The sequence below is a fragment of the Pagrus major genome, chromosome 4 (genome assembly GCF_040436345.1).
Source record: "Pagrus major chromosome 4, Pma_NU_1.0".
Classification (NCBI taxonomy): domain Eukaryota; kingdom Metazoa; phylum Chordata; class Actinopteri; order Spariformes; family Sparidae; genus Pagrus; species Pagrus major.
In genome coordinates this window covers 17,017,464-17,035,886 of record NC_133218.1, presented here as the reverse complement: position 1 = coordinate 17,035,886, position 18,423 = coordinate 17,017,464, and the positions used below count along the sequence as shown (strand labels likewise).

Genomic DNA, 18,423 nt, shown 5'->3' with positions numbered 1-18,423 from the left:
ACAAGTGCAGAATCCTCCTTTAATCTCTAACATCATAGTGAAAGCTTGAACAGATGCCAAAAAAGATGCATTAATGTTCTCTCGTCACTTTAGGGAACAATTAACCTTTGATATTTCACGAATCTTAAGAGTTAATAAACAGATAAATAAATAATATCTCAAGTTAATACTTCCGGTGTCCACATGGTAGTAAAGCAGATCTAGATTGTGAATTTCGTCTCTGTAGATGTTTCTTCTGTTTCAGGCATGCAGGAGGAGGTGAACGTCTCATGTAAACATAAAGGAATTTCTTTACATTTACAGACATTTTGTGTTTATTAAACTTAAACTTGTTTATGAGTTTTGAAATATTGTAGATTATGTAAAACGTCAATTAAAATGTGTGCCATCAGCCGTCATGTTCCTGTGTACATTTGACTTTTCTCTGTGCTGCAGATACTCAGGCTGAAGGCGTCTGAACTCACACTGAAGGTCTCAAAGTAATTAAGCCTAATCAAAGCAAAGCTGTTTTCAATTTGTGTTCATCAAAACATCCCTTTCACTCCTCACACGCTCTTCTCTACCCTGCTCTGATTCCTGCCCTCCTTCTGAAGAAGCTGCTGCGACTCTGATCGGTTATATCATTTGATTTGGTCGGTTGATTTCTTTTAGTCAGTGTGTGTTTTTGACTTGACTGATCCAGCAAAATGAAAGCTCCTGTCAGAGCAACACGCAGGATTCCTTCACAAGCAAAGAGGAGGATTCGAGCTCACTCCACTCTCATCTATAGAGCTCACAAAGAGGTGAGAAAGGCAGCAAAATGACTTCTGTAGATGTGTGGTGTTTAAAACTTTAAAACCAAATATTCTTGATTTTCATGATTTTGAAAGTCTGGTCACAGTGCTTTGGATTAATTCCTCTGGTCTTAAAGAGCTACTTTTCATCTCTCCAGCAGGTCGGTCTGGCGGGGATGAGGAGTCCAGACTTTCTGAACAGTCGGCTCAGTTTTCCCAGACCAGTCCTGCTCAGACTGGTGAGCTCAGAGGCTTCTCGGCTGTCGAGGACCAACAGACTTAAAGCCATCACTGTGCAGGAGATCAATGCCGCTGTCACACTTGTACGACAGCGGATACGTACCAGAGCTGCTGCATGAGGAGCTGAGCCTGAGCTCTGCAAGAATGTCATTTTATTACTGTGTATTATTAAAGAGTTTGTATACATTTTTAATATTTTGCCTTTTTGTACAAGAGGTTTCACATGAGGATGCAAAGTCAGTAATCAAAATGGGTGTAGGGGAAGGTTTTGTCAAGTTTTTGAAACAAATTCCTGATGTGGTACATACTGGAGTAAGTTTGCTTTGTCTGGTTGTGTATATCGGATAAAATGCTTCACACTCCTTGTCAAGCTATTTCAGTCCTTCAGACATATTACTTCCAAGTCTAAGCCAGTCAGGTCTGCTCTGCATTCAACTGCAAAGACTGGTATTGAGCAGTGTGATAAAACAGCCCTACACACTGATGGGGGGCAGCAACTGCCTACTGCTACTAATTGAAGCTGCCTTTTGAGTTAGCTCAGTTAGCCATGCAGCTAGCGGTCTGCACTGGGAGCTTGGATCACTGATGTGCTGGTGTTTGATACCTTTAGCACAGGAACTTTGGATCAGGATGGGAATAATTCATCCCCATTATATAGTTGCTTCTTTCACAATGGGTCTATTGTTGTTTTCTGTTACAAGTGTTTCCTGCGCATTCATGACGTACAACGTGACGCTCCAGATAATAATCACAGACGGGAGTGGGGTCAATAGGTGATTTTTAGCCGGTTGATCTGCTTTAAAAAAAATTTGTAGACCCGCTAATTTTGGTGGGAAAGCAGTACTAGATATTTGACTTTTATTATGACAAACTGACTTTCTTGACTTGAAAAACTATATTTTAAATTCACAAACGTCATGTGTGATTCATGGCACAACTCAAGCGGGATCAGAAATGTATTTTTCTCTCTTGTTCACTTTCATACAATGTTTTTCTGAAATAAGGTCCCGTGAGGGGAACCGGAAAGGGGCGTGGCGACTGTTATAATCCACAGGACCTTTAATCTTGTCAAGACCTAAGTCTAATGATCATCCTCATCCCTGTGAAGCTAAGTGCCACGAGTGAACAGAGTGGTGGGGGCGGTTACCTGTGAAACACCTCAGAGGTATGTTAAGGTGGAGCATGTGTGCACAGTGGTTTCTGTGGTTTCCTCCACCTGTGATGTCTCCGCCTCCTCCCTGAGCCCTCCGCTCCTCCAGCAGCAGCAGCAGCAGCAGGTCCTGCAGCGTCCACAGCTTCTCTGCAGCCATTACTATTATTACACTGAAACCTCCTAACAGTCATTTAGAGGAAACGTAGCGCAAAGTTTATTTTAGTGTGTGCGTGCGTGTGTGTGTGTGCATCACATGGATTGCGTGTCCCATTCATGATTTCCGGTGGATCGTGCGGATACAAGCTGCAGGTAGGAGCCATGAAAAATAAACACCGTGCTGATGTTCTGGCACCGTGTGCGTCAGATGATCTTTCCTCAGTGTGATTCTGTGGGACAGTGGAGGAAAATGACGCGCAATAATCAACATTTATTATCCTCTCAGTTTGATTTTTTTTCTCTACAGTTCCCAGATGTGTTCAAAGCATGGTGCTGTTTGAGAGTGTTGAAGCAGCAGCCATTTAAAAGCTTTTTTGTGGCGTGTGTGTGTGTGTGTGTGTGTGTGTGTGTGTGTGTGTGTGTGTGTGTGTGTGTGTGTGTGTGTGTGTGTGTGTGTGTGCGCGTGTGTTGTAAGGTGCGAATTGAAGCCTAATGTTAATGCACACTTGTTGGACTAAGCAAGGAGGGAAGGAAAATGTCATCAAGCCATAAGTGCTCGTTTGAGTTTTGCCTTTATATCTGTATTGAAATCTCACTTAAATCTTTCACTGAAGTAGTGAAGTATGGCATTCACAATGTAACTTAAAGGGGCTGTGTGTAGTATTAAAAACAAAATTCAAACTCAATATTAGTGACTCAGAAATATTCATTTTCTTCAGTAACTTAATAAACAAGGAGAGAAAAAGGGAATAGGTTCCCAGAACGCTGTTTGAAGCTAGAAAGGTGGCAGGGTCCGCCACATATAAACAAAGTAAAACAGGATGAAATTGTGTTGTCTTTTAAGATCAGTTTATTTATTCAGTTTGTTTAAGCATGAAAATCAAACAATGAGGATTTTCTCTACTTTCTTCCCCCAAAACTACATAGTGCACCTTTAAGTAAAAGTATAGTATTCGTATCAAAATGTACTTATATTTTAAAATCTTGATTGTTATTCAGAATGGCCCATTTCAAAATAATGTATATTATATAATTGGACTATAATTACAACAGTTGAGATCACTTTGTGCATCACTTTAATGATTTGAGGTCGGCCAGTTTTTCTGGCTGATATCAGTCCGTCACACATATTGATATCACCATACATGTTTGCTGATATGAAACCTTTTTTCTTTACAGAACATAATGCAGAAAAAGATGCTGTGGGTAATTTAAATTTATTGAATTCCCAGTAAAGTTCATTGTTTCAGTGCACTGATGTCATTTTGGACGATAAGGTTTATTGTCGACCTGTAAAATATTCACCCTCTGTTACAGAACATTGTCACAGTTGTTCCACATCTGAGGGATCTTTGCAAAAACTGCGTGTTTATGTTCTGTGTATTTAAGAATATCGGTATTGGCATTCACCCCAAAAATCCAATACATCGGGCTCGGACTTTATGTATTGCTGGGTATCTAGTGAATTTACCCCCAGGAATCAATAAGAAATCTTATCTTAACCCTTAATAATCATCATTTATTTGTTGATTGTATTTTGCATTTTTAATCACAGTCCAAAAAGTAACCTAAGTTATGAAATTAATGTTGTGAAGCAAAAATACAAGATTTGCCTCTGAGTTGTAGTGGAGTAGAAGCAGAAAATGAAAATACTCAAATTACAAATTGTACTTAAAGTGTACTTACTCAAGTGTACTGGATTATATAAATGTTACTGCAAAATGGACTGACACTGCCAAAATCAGAAATGAATAAATAAATAATACTAAGATGCAAAAGTTATTTATATTATTGTTTTTATTATTATTGATCGAGCCATTTATTTTTTATTTTCTTTATTTATTAATGGTTTTGACAGTTTCAGCTCTGCCTCTAACTTACTGGAGAAGTTTCCGGTGAAGTACAGCCTGCTGCTGTGTTTCTACTCTGACATCTGACAAACCAACCTTACTTCTCAGGTCTCATCACAGCTGTCACATGCCACCAGCCAGATGTGACTCACTGCTGCAAGCTTGGGAAAAACTCACTGATGTGACCTCTGGACCTCCTCGTTGGTCATAATGGGATGTGGTACCTCCGTTGCTACGGAAACACAAGGGAAAATAGTAGACACAGGTAATTATACTCTTATGGTCCCTTCAACAAAGAAAACAAGAGTCACATATTGTCCTGTCAGCAGGAAAATGTGGTTGACATGTAGACCTGTTGTCTCAGAGGAAAGGTGTGAAGAAACACCTTGGCATAAAATTAGAGCTGACATGTTGGCACACCTGGTCTGTGGGTAGACGAGCACAAACAGGTCATACGTGCTGGACACTAATGATGTGCAAGCTCACTAAAAACTTACAGTAAATGAGGCTTTTGTTATGAATGATATAAGGGAACATATTTTCGTGTCCCTACACAGTTTTTCTTTTAAGATTTCTCAAATCACAGTTAAAGCCTTCAGTACATACGGTACACCCTGACGTCCCAATTATCAAACTCACAGTATAGATCCTTAAACATCTATTGTTCTCTGCTTAGTTCAGGGGCCTCATTTATAAAATATGTTCTTAGATTTATATTTAAACTTTGATGGTGTGCTTCAGTTAAATTCATAAAAGATGCTGAACATTAAAAACCTTGCCTAAGCAGTTTTTAAGAATCACATTTGTAACTTTACACCTGTGATCTATAAATCTCAAATCAACTGAAATTGATGGTATCTGCCAGCACAAATGAAGGTTTAGTCAGGAATAAACATGGACCAAAAGAGGACTTCAAACATTGTGGAAGATGAGATCACAGCGATGGAGGAGACTGAAACCAGACAACACATATTATTCAGGGAACTAAATAGCAGGTTGACGAATCCAAACACACAAGCGTGGGAGTGTTGCCACTGCTGCACATTGTTCAAGTCAGGTCTAGACTTTGCTTAGAGATAAGATCATTTCCAGGTCTGCTTATATGTGGTTTTCTACTTATACTTGAGAATAAAATTGATTGTAAGTCAGTTTCATAAATGAAGCCTCAGATTAAATACTAAAGCTGGAACAAATTGTCCATTTATCGATTACTTGATTGACAGAAAATTAATCTGCAACTGTTTTGATAATTGATGGATCATATCAATCATATTTAAAGCAAAAATGTCAGAAACATTCTCTGTGTGCAGCTCCTCAAATGTAAAGATTTGCTGCTTTTCTCTGTGTTATACCATTGTAAACTGGGACAAAACAACACATATGAAGATGTCATCTTGGACTTTTTTTTTTTTTTTTTACAGTTCATCATTCATCATTCATCATTGGTTGTATGAAGAACTATGGATGCAATCAAATTGTGTAAATTTTGATAGTATTTATTGTTTAAAGGGTAAATCCACCAGTTTTCCACTTTATAGTATATTTACAGGTCTGGAGGAGTATAACTGCATATGTGAACAAAGAAGTTTAAAGTATTTTGTGGCTCCAGAGAAAGCTGAATATAATCTGATAAATTGCCTCCATTGGTGTCAATCAGTGGCTATGTTGCATTGTGGGTTATGTAGGCGCCAGTTTTTAAAAAGGAAAAAGACCGAGTGGAATAAAAAAGGTGATATCCCTGGTTCTGCTGGATTGATTTTGATCAGTAGTTTTTAAATTGTTATCATGAGTCCAACAGTGTTACATTACGCACAATGCAACTTAGTGAGTTGTGACATCACTGGAGGCAATTTATCAGATTACATGCAGCTTCCTCTGGAGTCACATAAAGCTTTATACTACTTTCTTCACATATGCAATAGTATTCCCCAAGACCTGTAAACACACTTTAAGGTGTAAATTGATGGAGCTACCCTTTAAGTACTTGTCTTGCTCCGTTTTTATCCTGATGATCTCCTCTGGGAAGCATTTTGTAACATTATTTGGGAAGTGCTCCTTAAATCCTTCATTTTCGCAGTAGTCACGGCAGAAGTATTTTACTCATCTCACTGTCACACTGTAGTATGAATCTGATGGTGATTAATCTTTGCAGTTGTAACTCTTCCTCTGACTTGTTGCATGCACACACCCCAGATGTTTGACAGATGGCGCTTTGCTTTTCTTCAGCGTCTGTCTTCTCTCCTCTCTTTAATGAGTGCCGTTTCTCCTGAAAGCTCTTTTAATTTGCTCAGCTTTTCCAGTCGCACTGTTGCTCATGACCTCCCCTGTGTCTTGTTATCTCTCTCCCTATATGTTTGTGCATGCATGTGTGTGTGTGTTGCCTTGCACATGTTTTTATTTAATTACCAGTTTCTTATGCTGAATTGTAGTTTTTCTTCTCACAGACGACACAGTGAAGACTCCCAACCCAGCTCTGAGTAAGACTCTGCTCATCTTTATCCATGTGTGTGTGTGTGTGTGTGTGTGTATCTGTGTACATTTTTCATATTAACCTCTTGTTTTTCAGATTGCTAATCATCAAAAGATGCAATTGAATTAGCTTCAGCTTTTGGATCAGGGTCAGTTCTTGATTTAGAGACACAGGCGTAAAGAAATATTTCTGTCTAGAGCTGAAGTGTCTCCCTTGTTAATTCATGAACTGTACGTACAGTATGTGACTCCATGTATTTAAATGTGTCTTCCACCTGAATAAAATCTAAATAGCTGGTGTTTTGTCGTAGCTTTAAAGTCAGCCGTTTTGATTCAGCGATGGTACCGCCGCTACATGGCCCGTCTGGAGATGAGGCGCAGGTACACCTGGAACATCTTTCAGTCCATCGAATACGCCGGCGAACAGGACCAGCTACAGGTGACTCTCAGCACGGGCATTTCCATCTTAATAAAAACAAGCCCAGGCGCCAGAATAACATGTTAGCATTTTACGTTTCTGCAATATGCTCTTACAAGCCATGTTGACATTTCTACAATATGCATCACATCACGTCATATCACAGAATGCTGCTACTAAGATTCTTCTGTTTATGATAATCTTTTTTTATTTGTTAATTTTTTGCTAAATTTTGTTTGTTGTAAAGCACTTTGGTGCAAACTTTGGTTGTTCTCAGAGCAAGTGTTCTGTAAATAAATGTAACCATGACCTTGGCCTCACATTACATGTGCATGAGCTGACTCTTATGTCAGCAGTGGAGGGGGTGATGATAATGTTACAATGGTGAGACGGTTGCTAAGCCAGAGACCAGTTAGCATGAAACTGCTGGATATTTTTCAACCATGTTTGTGCAACAAACCAGATATTTTTGACACGATGTCGGGACATTTACAGACTGTGGCAACAAAAGCAGGTAATTTATTCAAAAACAAGATCTTTTCCTAAACGAAGCCAAGTGTTTTGTGCCTAAACCTCACCAGACCATAAGCACAGCATTGCCGCATCACTGAACTAAACTTAAAGGGGCTCTATGTGACAGTTTGTAGCAAGTTGCATGTATTTTTCACTTTTCCATTGGCCACATGCAAGCAGATTGTGACTTGACGTGAAAAATGAGACCCTCCCTGTCTCTCTCGATTGCCTACAGTATACAAGTCGTGGACGATTTATTTAAATTGTTTAATGCTGCTGGACTGGATTTCTTGTTAATGTCTCAGTGCCTCTCTCCACTCTGCTAACAAAGAGCAACAGTGGCTAACGTTAGTTTAGAAATGGTGTCCGCTACCATAAACTAACGACTGACTTCCAGCAGAATTCAGAAGTTATTCAGATCCCCTTTAAAGAAATTTTCAGTTGCATCATAAAGAAATGTAAATTTGTAACGTGTCTGTGGTTTGCAGAAACGTTTCTTGCCAACATTTGTTCTGGTGATTGGGTTGATAAAACTGAAGTACATGTGTATGCTTTTTTTCAAAAGCCTTATCAAACTTAAACATATTTTGTCTTTATGTCTTCAGCTCTCGAGTTTCTTCAGTTTTATGCTTGACAACTTCACTCAGCTGAATGGAAATGGGCCAGGTAAGGAGCGAAAAACAGGCCATCTAAATAATATGTTAAACAGATTGTATAATGTGTATTGCACACTCCAATTTTATCCATGCAATTTATTTTAGAGTAACAGTGCTGCCATATGGATGTGATGTAACACATTTTAAGTGAATTCAGGGACTACAGATGGATCCTACTTTGTTATTTTGTGTGTGTGAAGCTTTCACCTTTCATTCATATTTTAATTTAGCTTTATATGTCATTTTTTGGGGTTTTTTTGATGCTGGTGTGCTTTTATGCGATTCTTGATAGTCAAAAAAAGAATGTTTTCAACTATTTTTAGGTAAAGACGTAAACTGTAAACTGAGAGCTGAAATTGTATTAATACATTATTTCAACAAGTTTATTAGTCAGTGTTAAGTGGTTGTTGTTTTGAATGCGTTCTAACACAAAAAGATTATATATAGATGCATTCTTCACCTCCATTAAATTCACACCGGTTTTGTTCGTCATGTCTCTGTATTTTGGTCTGTATTAGAAAACCCATTGCGTACACCCTGTTGCTTAGCAACTCCTGTGAATGTGGAGGCCAATGTGTCGGTGTGTTGCACTGACACAGCTGTGGCTTAAGTATGTACTGACCCACTCATCCAGCGGAAAAGCATAATGCTCCATTGACAAGCTTATCCTTAGGTCAGCCCTTGTTGTTGAACATCTACTGTCCTCTTCGTGGGTTTTACATCGACTCAACATAAGTCACTGGAAGAGGCCAGACTCTGTTGTTTGTATTTATTCTACACAGCATCTGTGTTTGTATGAGTGTGGCAGAGTAGAGGACACGTGATAGTTACTACAAGCGAAATAGACCAGAGGAATACGCCTGTAGCTGAATGTCTGTTCATGCCTTGTTTGTTTGCATAAATTAGAGGCCATCGGTTTCCATTAGCATATCGGAGTGGTCTTTTAATACAACGGTGAGGCCGCACAGAGCTGGATGTGGCGCTGTGTCAAGCTGTTTATAAAAAGGATCTACAAATTAAAATCTGTATATAGAACATGCTTTAGTTCAGTGGGGGCACCCTGCTGCGGATGGGACAAACTGAATATCATATTTTTTTTTTTTTTTTTATTCCACACATTCGTTTTTCTTGTCAAAACCTGATGTCCACATTACCTACTAAGGTTGAGTCAGTACTCGGCCTAATCAAGTACCTTGTACTTTTTACGAAAGCAAGTTTCGTCTGAGAAAAATGTGTCAAATATCCGTACTCATGATGAAGGAAAACCCCCATTGCGTAGCTGACTGAAGTTTGGTCATTCAGGTTTCTTTAACGTTTTTCTGTCAATACTGCTGTTATTGTTGTGATCAGAAATATTTATCTGAATGATCTGGACTACATCTACTTTATTTATATTGCTTACATTTAACAGTTCAGTGTTTTACAGTGCTTTTATTTTTTCATGAAAAGACACCAGCAGGATTAGATTGTTTACGAGCCTCTATATGTATGTTCACGCGTTGTTTTCCAGACTTGATCTCCCAGCTGCTGGACCCGGTGGTTGACCCCTGGTTAGACAGAGAGACCTGCTACAACTTGATCCAGATCCCCGAGTCGTACACCGGCCCCCGACTATCATTTCCTCTCACTGTCTACGATACGAATGCTCTCCTTAATGCGTTCAAGGAACAGCAGGTACAGAATCTGGGTCTTTTCTTTCTCACTCTTTTGATGGTCTGGTTTAGATTTCCTGCTTTTAGGGGATTATTTCTTTTCTTCCACGCAGACTCTACATGCCAGATATGTTCTGCAGCTGCTGTACGAGACCAAAAAGCTCCTCAAACAGATGCCCAACATCATCCACTTGTCGACATCCTATGCCAAAGAGATCACTATATGTGGTGGGTGACCAAGACCTCAGCTTGTTCATTCAAGAATTTGCTGCTTTGATGCTGCTGCTTTGATGCTGCTGCTGCTGCTGCTTCGTCTCACAGCACAGTCAGAGTAAAAAAATGACCTGCTTACTGGTTAAATGATCGCTGATGTTTGTAAATGTGTTTTAAATACAGTCGTCTGTACCTTAATGGCAGCGTTCCAAGAAAGGAGGTCTTGTTTATTTGCACACTGATTAGGCACTTGACTCCTCATCCCTGACTGCCTCCTCCTGCAGAGTCGCATCTCATTAAACTCGAGAATACTTGTGACTAAAGCAAAAAACACACACTGTTTGGTGGTTGAGGTGGAGCGATCGGCTGTCATGTTTTAATGCCATTTAGGAAATTTAGACATCCAATTAAGCCAGAAATATTATTCCAATTTCTCCATTGCTGTGATTTTCCTTTTGATACAGGTGATCTGCATGGCCGGCTTGATGACTTACTTCTAATATTTTATAAGGTAAAGCTACGTATGTTTTATTTTATATAAATCCATTTTCTATAAGATAAGATATAAGTTTATTGATCCCCTGTAGGGCAAATTCAATTCGACACAGCAGCACAAGGGAACAAAAAGTAGCAGACAATTAATGTTTTCAAGCAAATAAGGGCTGTGACAATTAATCATTTAATCGATTAGTTGTCAGCTATTAAATCAGTGAATCACCAAATAATCAATGAACCCCTTTGAATAATTTTTTAAGAGAAAAAGTCCAAATTCTCAGCTTCTTCTTTTTAAAATAATTTTATTGCAGTACATTTATATTTCAGTATAACCAGCAAAAATCCATGTTTTTGCATAGGCCACATACAGTACATTCATTCATGCATACATACAGTTTATACTTACATTCACTTAAATTAATAAAATAAAATAAAAAAATCAAGGTAACTGGACAGACAGCCAAGTAAAAAAAAAATCATAAATAAATGCATTTAAAGGAGGGTGTGTGTTTGTGTGTGTCCTTGATTGTGTCCTATTCATTTTCCCAAGGTATGCCTCTGTCTAGTTGTAAGTTATTTTGTCATTCTGAGTGAAAGTAATATCACAAATTCATTATCAGCTTCTTAAAAGTGAATATTTTCTGGTGTCCTTTGCTCCTCCATGACAGTAAACTGAATGTCTTTGGGTTGTGGACAAAACAAGACGTTGGCAAACGTCACCTCGGGCTTTGGGAAACGCAAATCGACATTTTTCACCGTTTTCCTCACATTTTGTAGACCAAACAACGACTCGATTAATCAGCCACATCAAACATGCCTGAAGCATGCACTCAACACTAATCTGAAATAGGATTTCAGTGTTTTTACGTTTTTTACGTTGCCCTTCAGAACGGCCTTCCCTCTGCGGAGACGTCATATGTGTTTAACGGGGACTTTGTGGACCGTGGGAAAAAGTCGATTGAAGTGGTCGTGCTCCTGTTCGCCTACCTTCTGCTTTACCCCGACTACATGCACCTGAACCGAGGGAACCATGAAGACCACATAATGAACCTCAGGTGAGTGAGAGAAGAGAAGTGAGAGGAATATTTATCATCATGCAAACATGAGAGTGTTAAAATTACAGTGTCCCATTGTGATGTTTATATGTTGTTGTTTCAGATACGGGTTCACAAAAGAAGTCATGCAGAAATACAAGGTACAGACACATGTCATTATTCTGCTTTTATAATGTACAGAAGCTCAGAATGACCTTTTATTACTGTGTGACTGTGGCTGTTTGCAGACTCATGGCCGTGAGATCCTCCAGCTGTTTCAGGACGTTTTCAGCCTTCTGCCTGTAGCGACGGTCATTGACGGAAAGATCCTGATCGTTCACGGAGGGATTTCAGACCAGACTGACCTGGACCTCCTCAGCACCATAGAGAGGCACAAGGTCAGTGGAAACAAGCAACCAACCTTCATCCTACACCTGTCCTCCATCTAGACCCTATTAACTGCAATCATCAAATACAGCCACTAGAGGTCAGAAAAACAATTGTATAAATCCTGACAAATTCACAGCCACCTTTCATCTTGCTTCCTGCTATTTAGTTGTGGTCTCCACAAACTTCTGTGCTAAATATTTTGCCTGTAAGCTTCCTACATGCTAGACTTCTTCAGCAGTCTGTTGGTAACTTTGTTTTTCTGCCCAAAGGCTGGATTACCAACAAGATAAGTGGGCAGCAGTAATATCTTCATCATCAGCAGTCTCATTGAATTATCGCTGAATGCACAGGTTCACATACAATTAGCAACATTTAATTCTGGGAAATTACAGCTTGAAGTCGAGGAGAATGTACAGTTATTCATCACAAAGTAACTCCTGGAATAAATCATCTGTACTGTATATATGTATAATAGTGGTCATATGTATCATTGGGTTGGAATTTTACCTTTTTAGATTACCCCTGATAGTAATTAGTGCTTACAGGAATTAGTACTGTACTAGTAAGGATGTAAGGGTGTGTTTAAAGTAATTTGTTAAGCCAAGTCAAGAGGTTACAGTCTGTACAACATTATGTAAGTTATCCTCTAAACTAATACCTTTGTTCATATTTTATCTCTGCTCTTCCAGGTGAAATCTGCCCTGAGGTTTCCCAGACACAGTTTGGAGCAGCTTGACATCAGTCAATCCTGCAGACAGATGAAAAGACTGAGATCGACCGACAGCTCTCGTCCCAGCAGCAGTCACAGTCACAGCAGGGGCCAAAGAACCCCGAGCCAGAGGTCTGACCGCAGCCCATGATGTTGCGTGGTTGTTATGAGGGTCAGTGTCAAAGGTCTGTGTACATTAAGCCCTCTCCCCTTTTTTTCTGTAGAAAAAGGCGATGCAGGCTTAGCCGTCAAGACAGTGCCGTCTCCACCTCTTCTTCCTCGTCCTCCTCATCGTCCTCGTCCTCTTCGCTCTGCTCTCCTCGAACTCCATCCTGCCTCACTCCTCGTCAGTGCCCGGCATCTCCCAGCATGCCTTACGCCATCAACGCCCTCCAAGTGCCTTTCCTGGACTCCATGTCCTCTGTTCCCCTTCCTTCACCTCAACAACATGAACGCGAGTGGAAACAGGTTGGAGGCATTCAGTGGAGGAGAAATGAATATTGTTCAGCTGTGCCATATATTGTGGCGTGATCAGCACTTTTATCTCCTCTCCTCTCTCTTGCAGATCGTGGATATATTGTGGAGTGACCCTAAAACTCAAGAAGGCTGCAGTCCCAACACATTCAGAGGAGGAGGCTGCTACTTTGGCCCTGATGTCACCCAGAGACTGCTGCTCCAACACGGCCTCCAGCTGCTCATCAGATCCCATGAGTGCAAACAGGAGGGATATGAGCTCTGTCATGGTGGACAGGTACACTGGATGCAGTAAATTAGATTGTCCAAAAGTCTAAAAATGTCTGGAGGGATGACTGTGTGCATGTTTTGTTTCTGTAGGTGATCACCATTTTCTCAGCGTCTAACTATTATGAGGAGGGAAGCAACCGTGGAGCGTACATCAAAGTGGGCAGAGAACTGGTCCCCCGCTTCTACCAGTACCAAGTCAGCCGCACGACGCGCAAACTCACCCTGACACAGAGGTACAGCTGGTGTCTGGTGTGTGTGTTCGTGCAAAATGTGGCAGATTAGCTATAGTTGGCAGTAGTAGTACTTAAACAATTTGTCAATTAACAGATTAGATCATTCAAAGAAAAATAAAAGGCGACAATTTTGGCATTGAATTAACAATTTAGGTTATTTATCAACCACCAGCATCTCCCATCTGAGGATTCTGCATTTCAGTTGTTATAAATTGAATTTTGTTGGATTCTGGACTTCTTAGTAGTCAAAACAAGCTATTTGAAGATGCGACCATTGGCTCTGTAAAAATCTAATATGCATTATCACATTATCGCAAAGTTATAGACTAAAAGATTAATGGATTAAATAATTGACAGATGAATCAATAATGAAACTAGATGTTTGTAAGTTATGTACGAAAGCTCGATCTTAGTTAATGAGCCGTGTTTGCATGTGTGTCTGCAGAGTACGAGCTGCTGAAGGCTCGGCTCTCAGGGCCCTGAAGGAGAAGCTGTTCACTCATCGCTCTGAGCTGATGTCGGGCTTCCAGCAGTACGACCACAATAACACCGGTGAGCTCTTCTCACTCCGTTTACCTCACTGATACACATGTATTCACCCAGGTTCACATGTGTTGTTGTTATTTGTAAGCACTTCTTTTTTTCAGGTAGTGTTTCAGTCAGTGAATGGGCTCTGGTGTCGGAGTCTGTACTGAGACTGGACCTGCCCTGGAGGACGCTGCGTCCACACTTAGCCCGTCTGGCACCAGATGGCAGTGTGGAGTATCAGTCCTGCTTCGAGGATATGGAGCCAGGAAATCCTCTGACTCAGGTCAGAGAAGTAACCAAGTACATTTACTCAAGTACTGTCATTTAAAGGACTTTTTCAGATACTTGTATTTTACTTTAGTATTTTAACTTTTTTACACCTTAATGGGAAATGCCATACCTTCTACTCCACAACATTTATTTGATGCCTGTAGAAATATTTTTTTTTTTCATTTTTTCAGGAACTCGATGACAGTACATTCGTGTTTTTCTTTTTCTATATTTGAAACAACAAGGTGTAGTTTTTAAGAGAAAGAAAGTTGATTGTTGAGTCTCTGCCCAGGTTGTCAGATTTTGTCACTTCGGTTTGTTGGCTCAGGTCCGAAACCAACGCAAAGCGGCAGTATTTGAGGACCTGGGGATAACACTCAACAATCAACTCCTTTTCTCTGAAAAATTACATAATTTTTGGTTTAGGTTTTTGAAAGGGGAAAAGATTGGATGATTTTCTCAAGAGTGTTATCATGCACACAAAATTAATCTTTCCAAAGGGGAGACTTGAGGAGACAGCAACACAATGAGGCTTTTCTATAGTAACTCTACTGTAACTCTCCAGAAATATATTTTGGAAAAGGCTTCCTAAACAGATCAGTAATGACAAGAAGAATAAATAGACAGGAATGCAGGAAATTGTAAGATGTGCATAAATACAGGCACTTAGAGGAACTTAAGTTACTCTGCCAAGCTGTAAACATGTTAACGACACAGAGTTGCTGCCAGTTCAAGCTTTTTTGTGTTCTTCATGCCTCAGTGTGTCTTTATTTGTTCACATGCTGTACGGACCATATTCAATTCTACAGACTTAGTTATATCCAGACTGTTTACAGCATTGAGATGCTTCTGACTTCCTATATCTTGTACTTTTGAATTTTTTCTGCCGATACTTTTACTTATTCTACACCTGTTGCTATTAAACACAGCTAGTGGATTGTTTAGGAATGTACTGTTTTGTTCTGTCTTTTCTGCTTTCAGGTCACTCCAAACTTGGCTGAAACTCTGTTCAGATACAGGACAGACATCGAGATAATATTCAACATTATAGACAAAGACCATTCAGGTAAAAAAAGCAAAAGTACTGAATCTCTTTTAAGACATTGTAACAATAATTCAGAATATATTTCTTATAGTTCAGTGATGTAGGTGTTTACTGTATGTGTTGTCATGTTCAGGTCTGATCTCCATCGAGGAGTTTCGTCACACCTGGCGTCTCTTCAGCACCCACCTGGGCGTTGACATCGACGACAGAGCCATCGATGACCTCGCCCGAAGCATCGACTTCAACAAGGACGGCAGTATAGACTTCACTGAGTTCTTAGAGGCCTTCAGAGTGGTCCACAAACTGGACAGCAAGGATCAGCACTTAAACGGAAAGATGGATTGAGAGAAGTATTCGTGAAGGGAAGAATCTGGATGCTAAGTTGGTGATCAGTAGAGAAACTAATGTCTAGTTTCTAGATTAGAGAAACTAATCTACCTTTAAACATGTAAACACACTAAAAAAATAGCAGTGATTTGATGATGTACCAAACTATTATTGGTACATTTTTTAATTTGTTGATGTATTTTTAGCCAAACTAGCAGCCAGGCTGTAGGAATGGCAAGGTCAGCCTGTAGGGTGCTTCCATCAACCGCTTTGGTTTCAAAGTAAAATATCTCATAAACTCAGACTTTGTACAGATTTTATTGTTACCTAGAGGATAGATTCTTTAGACTTGGTGATCGATTGACCTTTCATTGAACCACCAGCATGCCGAAGTTTTCGGCACAGTGAAATATCTCCACGTCAACTACATACATTGACATACCTTTGGGTACCGCCATTCATGGTTCTTAGACAATGAATCCTTATGACTTTGGTGATTTAGTGCAATTGCAGGCTGACATTTATGAGCATTTCAGTGTGGAATGGCTCAACAAACGTTGGATGGATTTCCATAAAATAGTATCCAGAGGGATTATGTTCATTGGCTGCATTTAAACAACTCTCAAATATACACACATCCGTGGCAGCAAACAATCATGCAAGGAGCTGACCTGACAATTGGGAGCAATTTGGTCTCCAGTGTTTGGCCCAAGGACACTTTGGCATGTTGACAGGAGGAACTGCCAACCCTTTGATTTCTGGACAATCCACTTCCTTTCCTGAGCCACCGCTGCCCCATGTTGGCGGGAATATGGAAGTTCTTGGCAGAAAGCTGCAGAGAAAAGGTTCCTTGACCAAGTCAAAAATAAATTGATAGAAAAAGTCTGAAACAGGTTCTGAGGCTACGTATTTAAGGTACAGTTTGATTTAGTACAGATGTCAGCTCTGACGGCAAACCTGTGAGAAACATAGTGTACAACAGATACAGCAGGAGAACCAGTGTGATGCAGCACTGTCCAGATTGATCACTAAGGCTTCAATCAGACCAAATCAGGCGCTGTGGTGATCACATCAGGGTTGTGCGCTGGTTTGGGAGTAACAACAGATTTCAGAGAGGCTTTCTCCACCTGCAACAAGATCGCAAAGTACTTCTCTCTTGCTGATGCAGTCTCCCGGCAGCACAGTGGTGTATGAGGCCCAAAGCAACATTATTAAAACTCAGAGTGATTTGGCGGACCTGTGAATGTTTGTGCATTTGTCTTTTTTCATCCGTTTTGACCCTGACACAGAACATGTCATGTCAACCAGCACTTATAATAAACATGAAAGACGTATTATAGAATTAGGCTTTATTTATGATGTCATTTTATAAATTTAGTGTTAACAGCTTACACAACAATACTGTTGACCAGCCGGTCTGATCACAGGCTCATGTGATTGGCCACCGTAGGGTGACGTCAGGTTGTGTTCATCCAAAAGTTGATTCTGTTTGAAATTTTATCGTATTTTTTCCAGCAGCTCTTCCGGTTTGCACCATCCACACTAAGAATGAATGTGATGAGTGGTGTTTTCGCTGCAATGCCTTGGTCTGAATGAGGCTTCAGCATTAGAAGGAAAAAAAAACACTCCTGCTGAAGTTAGGGTTTGTGTGGGTATTTACCAAAAAGGAATAAAATTGCTTTTTTGGAAGTTAATTGTTGCATTTTGTCTATATTTTTGCTGTGATTCAGTGTGTGTGTGTTTGTTCTTATACTTCACTCTGGCATCCTGACCACTATAATTTACCAAAGGTGAGAGCACTTAAACAGGCCCAGGCATCCTGTCAGCCTGAGTAAATGATGGGTTCAGATTTTACTGCAGCACACACACCCTACAGTTGCAAAAGGCTCCAGAAGTGAAGGCTGAGAGACAAACTGGGAGGTGTGGAGACTAATAATTTTTAAACTGATTGTTTTAGTGTCAGATTTCTTGGATAATACTGCTTTTTGTCAACAACCGCTTATTTCTAGGCATGATGATCACTCTAAATATTTAAACAACAAGTAAAATTGCTGTTTACTATGAAGCAGGTAAAAAAAAAAGAGAATCTCCCCTGATACCTTTCTATCCATCTGTCAGAGTGTTTTGCGTATGCACCATCTCACCCCTCCTTCCTCCCTTCCTTCCTAACATCTGCCTATCCTGTAGTAATCCCAGACCACATCTCTCCTCCCCTCAATCTTCAACCTCTTATAAATGTCCCACTTTCACTCTCCAAGTACTTCTCTTTAACCTCCCCTCGCCTCCAAATCTTATGAGGGTGGGAGCTCAGATGGGGCTCCTGGCAGCACTGGTCGCTCTGCTCTTCATCTACACTCCAGGTACTTCTTCAAGTTAATTTTCAAGCTTGTTCGGTGAAGCACTGTTTTCAAACAATAGCAGGCATTCATGGTAACTAACTGTCTTCAGTGCATGGAGCTGAGGGATGCAGTGGTTTTAGACACCTGGAGAACGGGCAGACGTTTTTCCGTTACGGAGGACTGCTGGTGATCTTCCGTTGTCGTCCTGGCTACAAG

At 40.2% G+C, this 18,423-nt stretch overlaps 1 protein-coding gene and 1 long non-coding RNA gene across 2 annotated transcripts; both read left to right on the top strand.

Moving 5' to 3' along the window:
• The first annotated feature begins 503 nt into the window (after positions 1–503).
• LOC140995259 (uncharacterized) lies at positions 504–1,206 on the top strand. The gene is made up of 2 exons (XR_012178761.1): positions 504–782; positions 932–1,206. It is a non-coding gene; the product is annotated as an uncharacterized lncRNA (long non-coding RNA).
• A 1,114-nt stretch (positions 1,207–2,320) lies between these two features.
• On the top strand, positions 2,321–15,886 carry ppef1 (protein phosphatase, EF-hand calcium binding domain 1). The gene is made up of 19 exons (XM_073463827.1): positions 2,321–2,475; positions 4,281–4,437; positions 6,617–6,649; positions 6,953–7,080; positions 8,178–8,238; positions 9,739–9,902; positions 9,994–10,108; positions 10,558–10,604; positions 11,477–11,643; positions 11,747–11,783; positions 11,871–12,020; positions 12,702–12,853; positions 12,946–13,189; positions 13,287–13,472; positions 13,556–13,698; positions 14,144–14,250; positions 14,346–14,509; positions 15,478–15,562; positions 15,675–15,886. Exons 2-19 carry the CDS (start codon positions 4,383–4,385, stop codon positions 15,884–15,886), a joined length of 2,250 nt encoding a protein of 749 aa, XP_073319928.1. The 5' UTR covers positions 2,321–2,475; positions 4,281–4,382.
• Positions 15,887–18,423: the final 2,537 nt, after the last annotated feature.

What these genes read in the sequence shown, in the direction of transcription:
- ppef1 (XM_073463827.1), top strand. Translation starts at nt 4,383, where the DNA reads ATGGGATGTGGTACCTCCGTTGCTACGGAAACACAAGGGAAAATAGTA. An exon ending in GACTCCCAACCCAGCTCTGA is followed by an intron (nt 6,650 to 6,952) that starts GTAAGACTCTGC and finishes GTTTTGTCGTAG; the next exon opens with CTTTAAAGTCAGCCGTTTTG. An exon ending in TATAGACAAAGACCATTCAG is followed by an intron (nt 15,563 to 15,674) that starts GTAAAAAAAGCA and finishes TGTCATGTTCAG; the next exon opens with GTCTGATCTCCATCGAGGAG.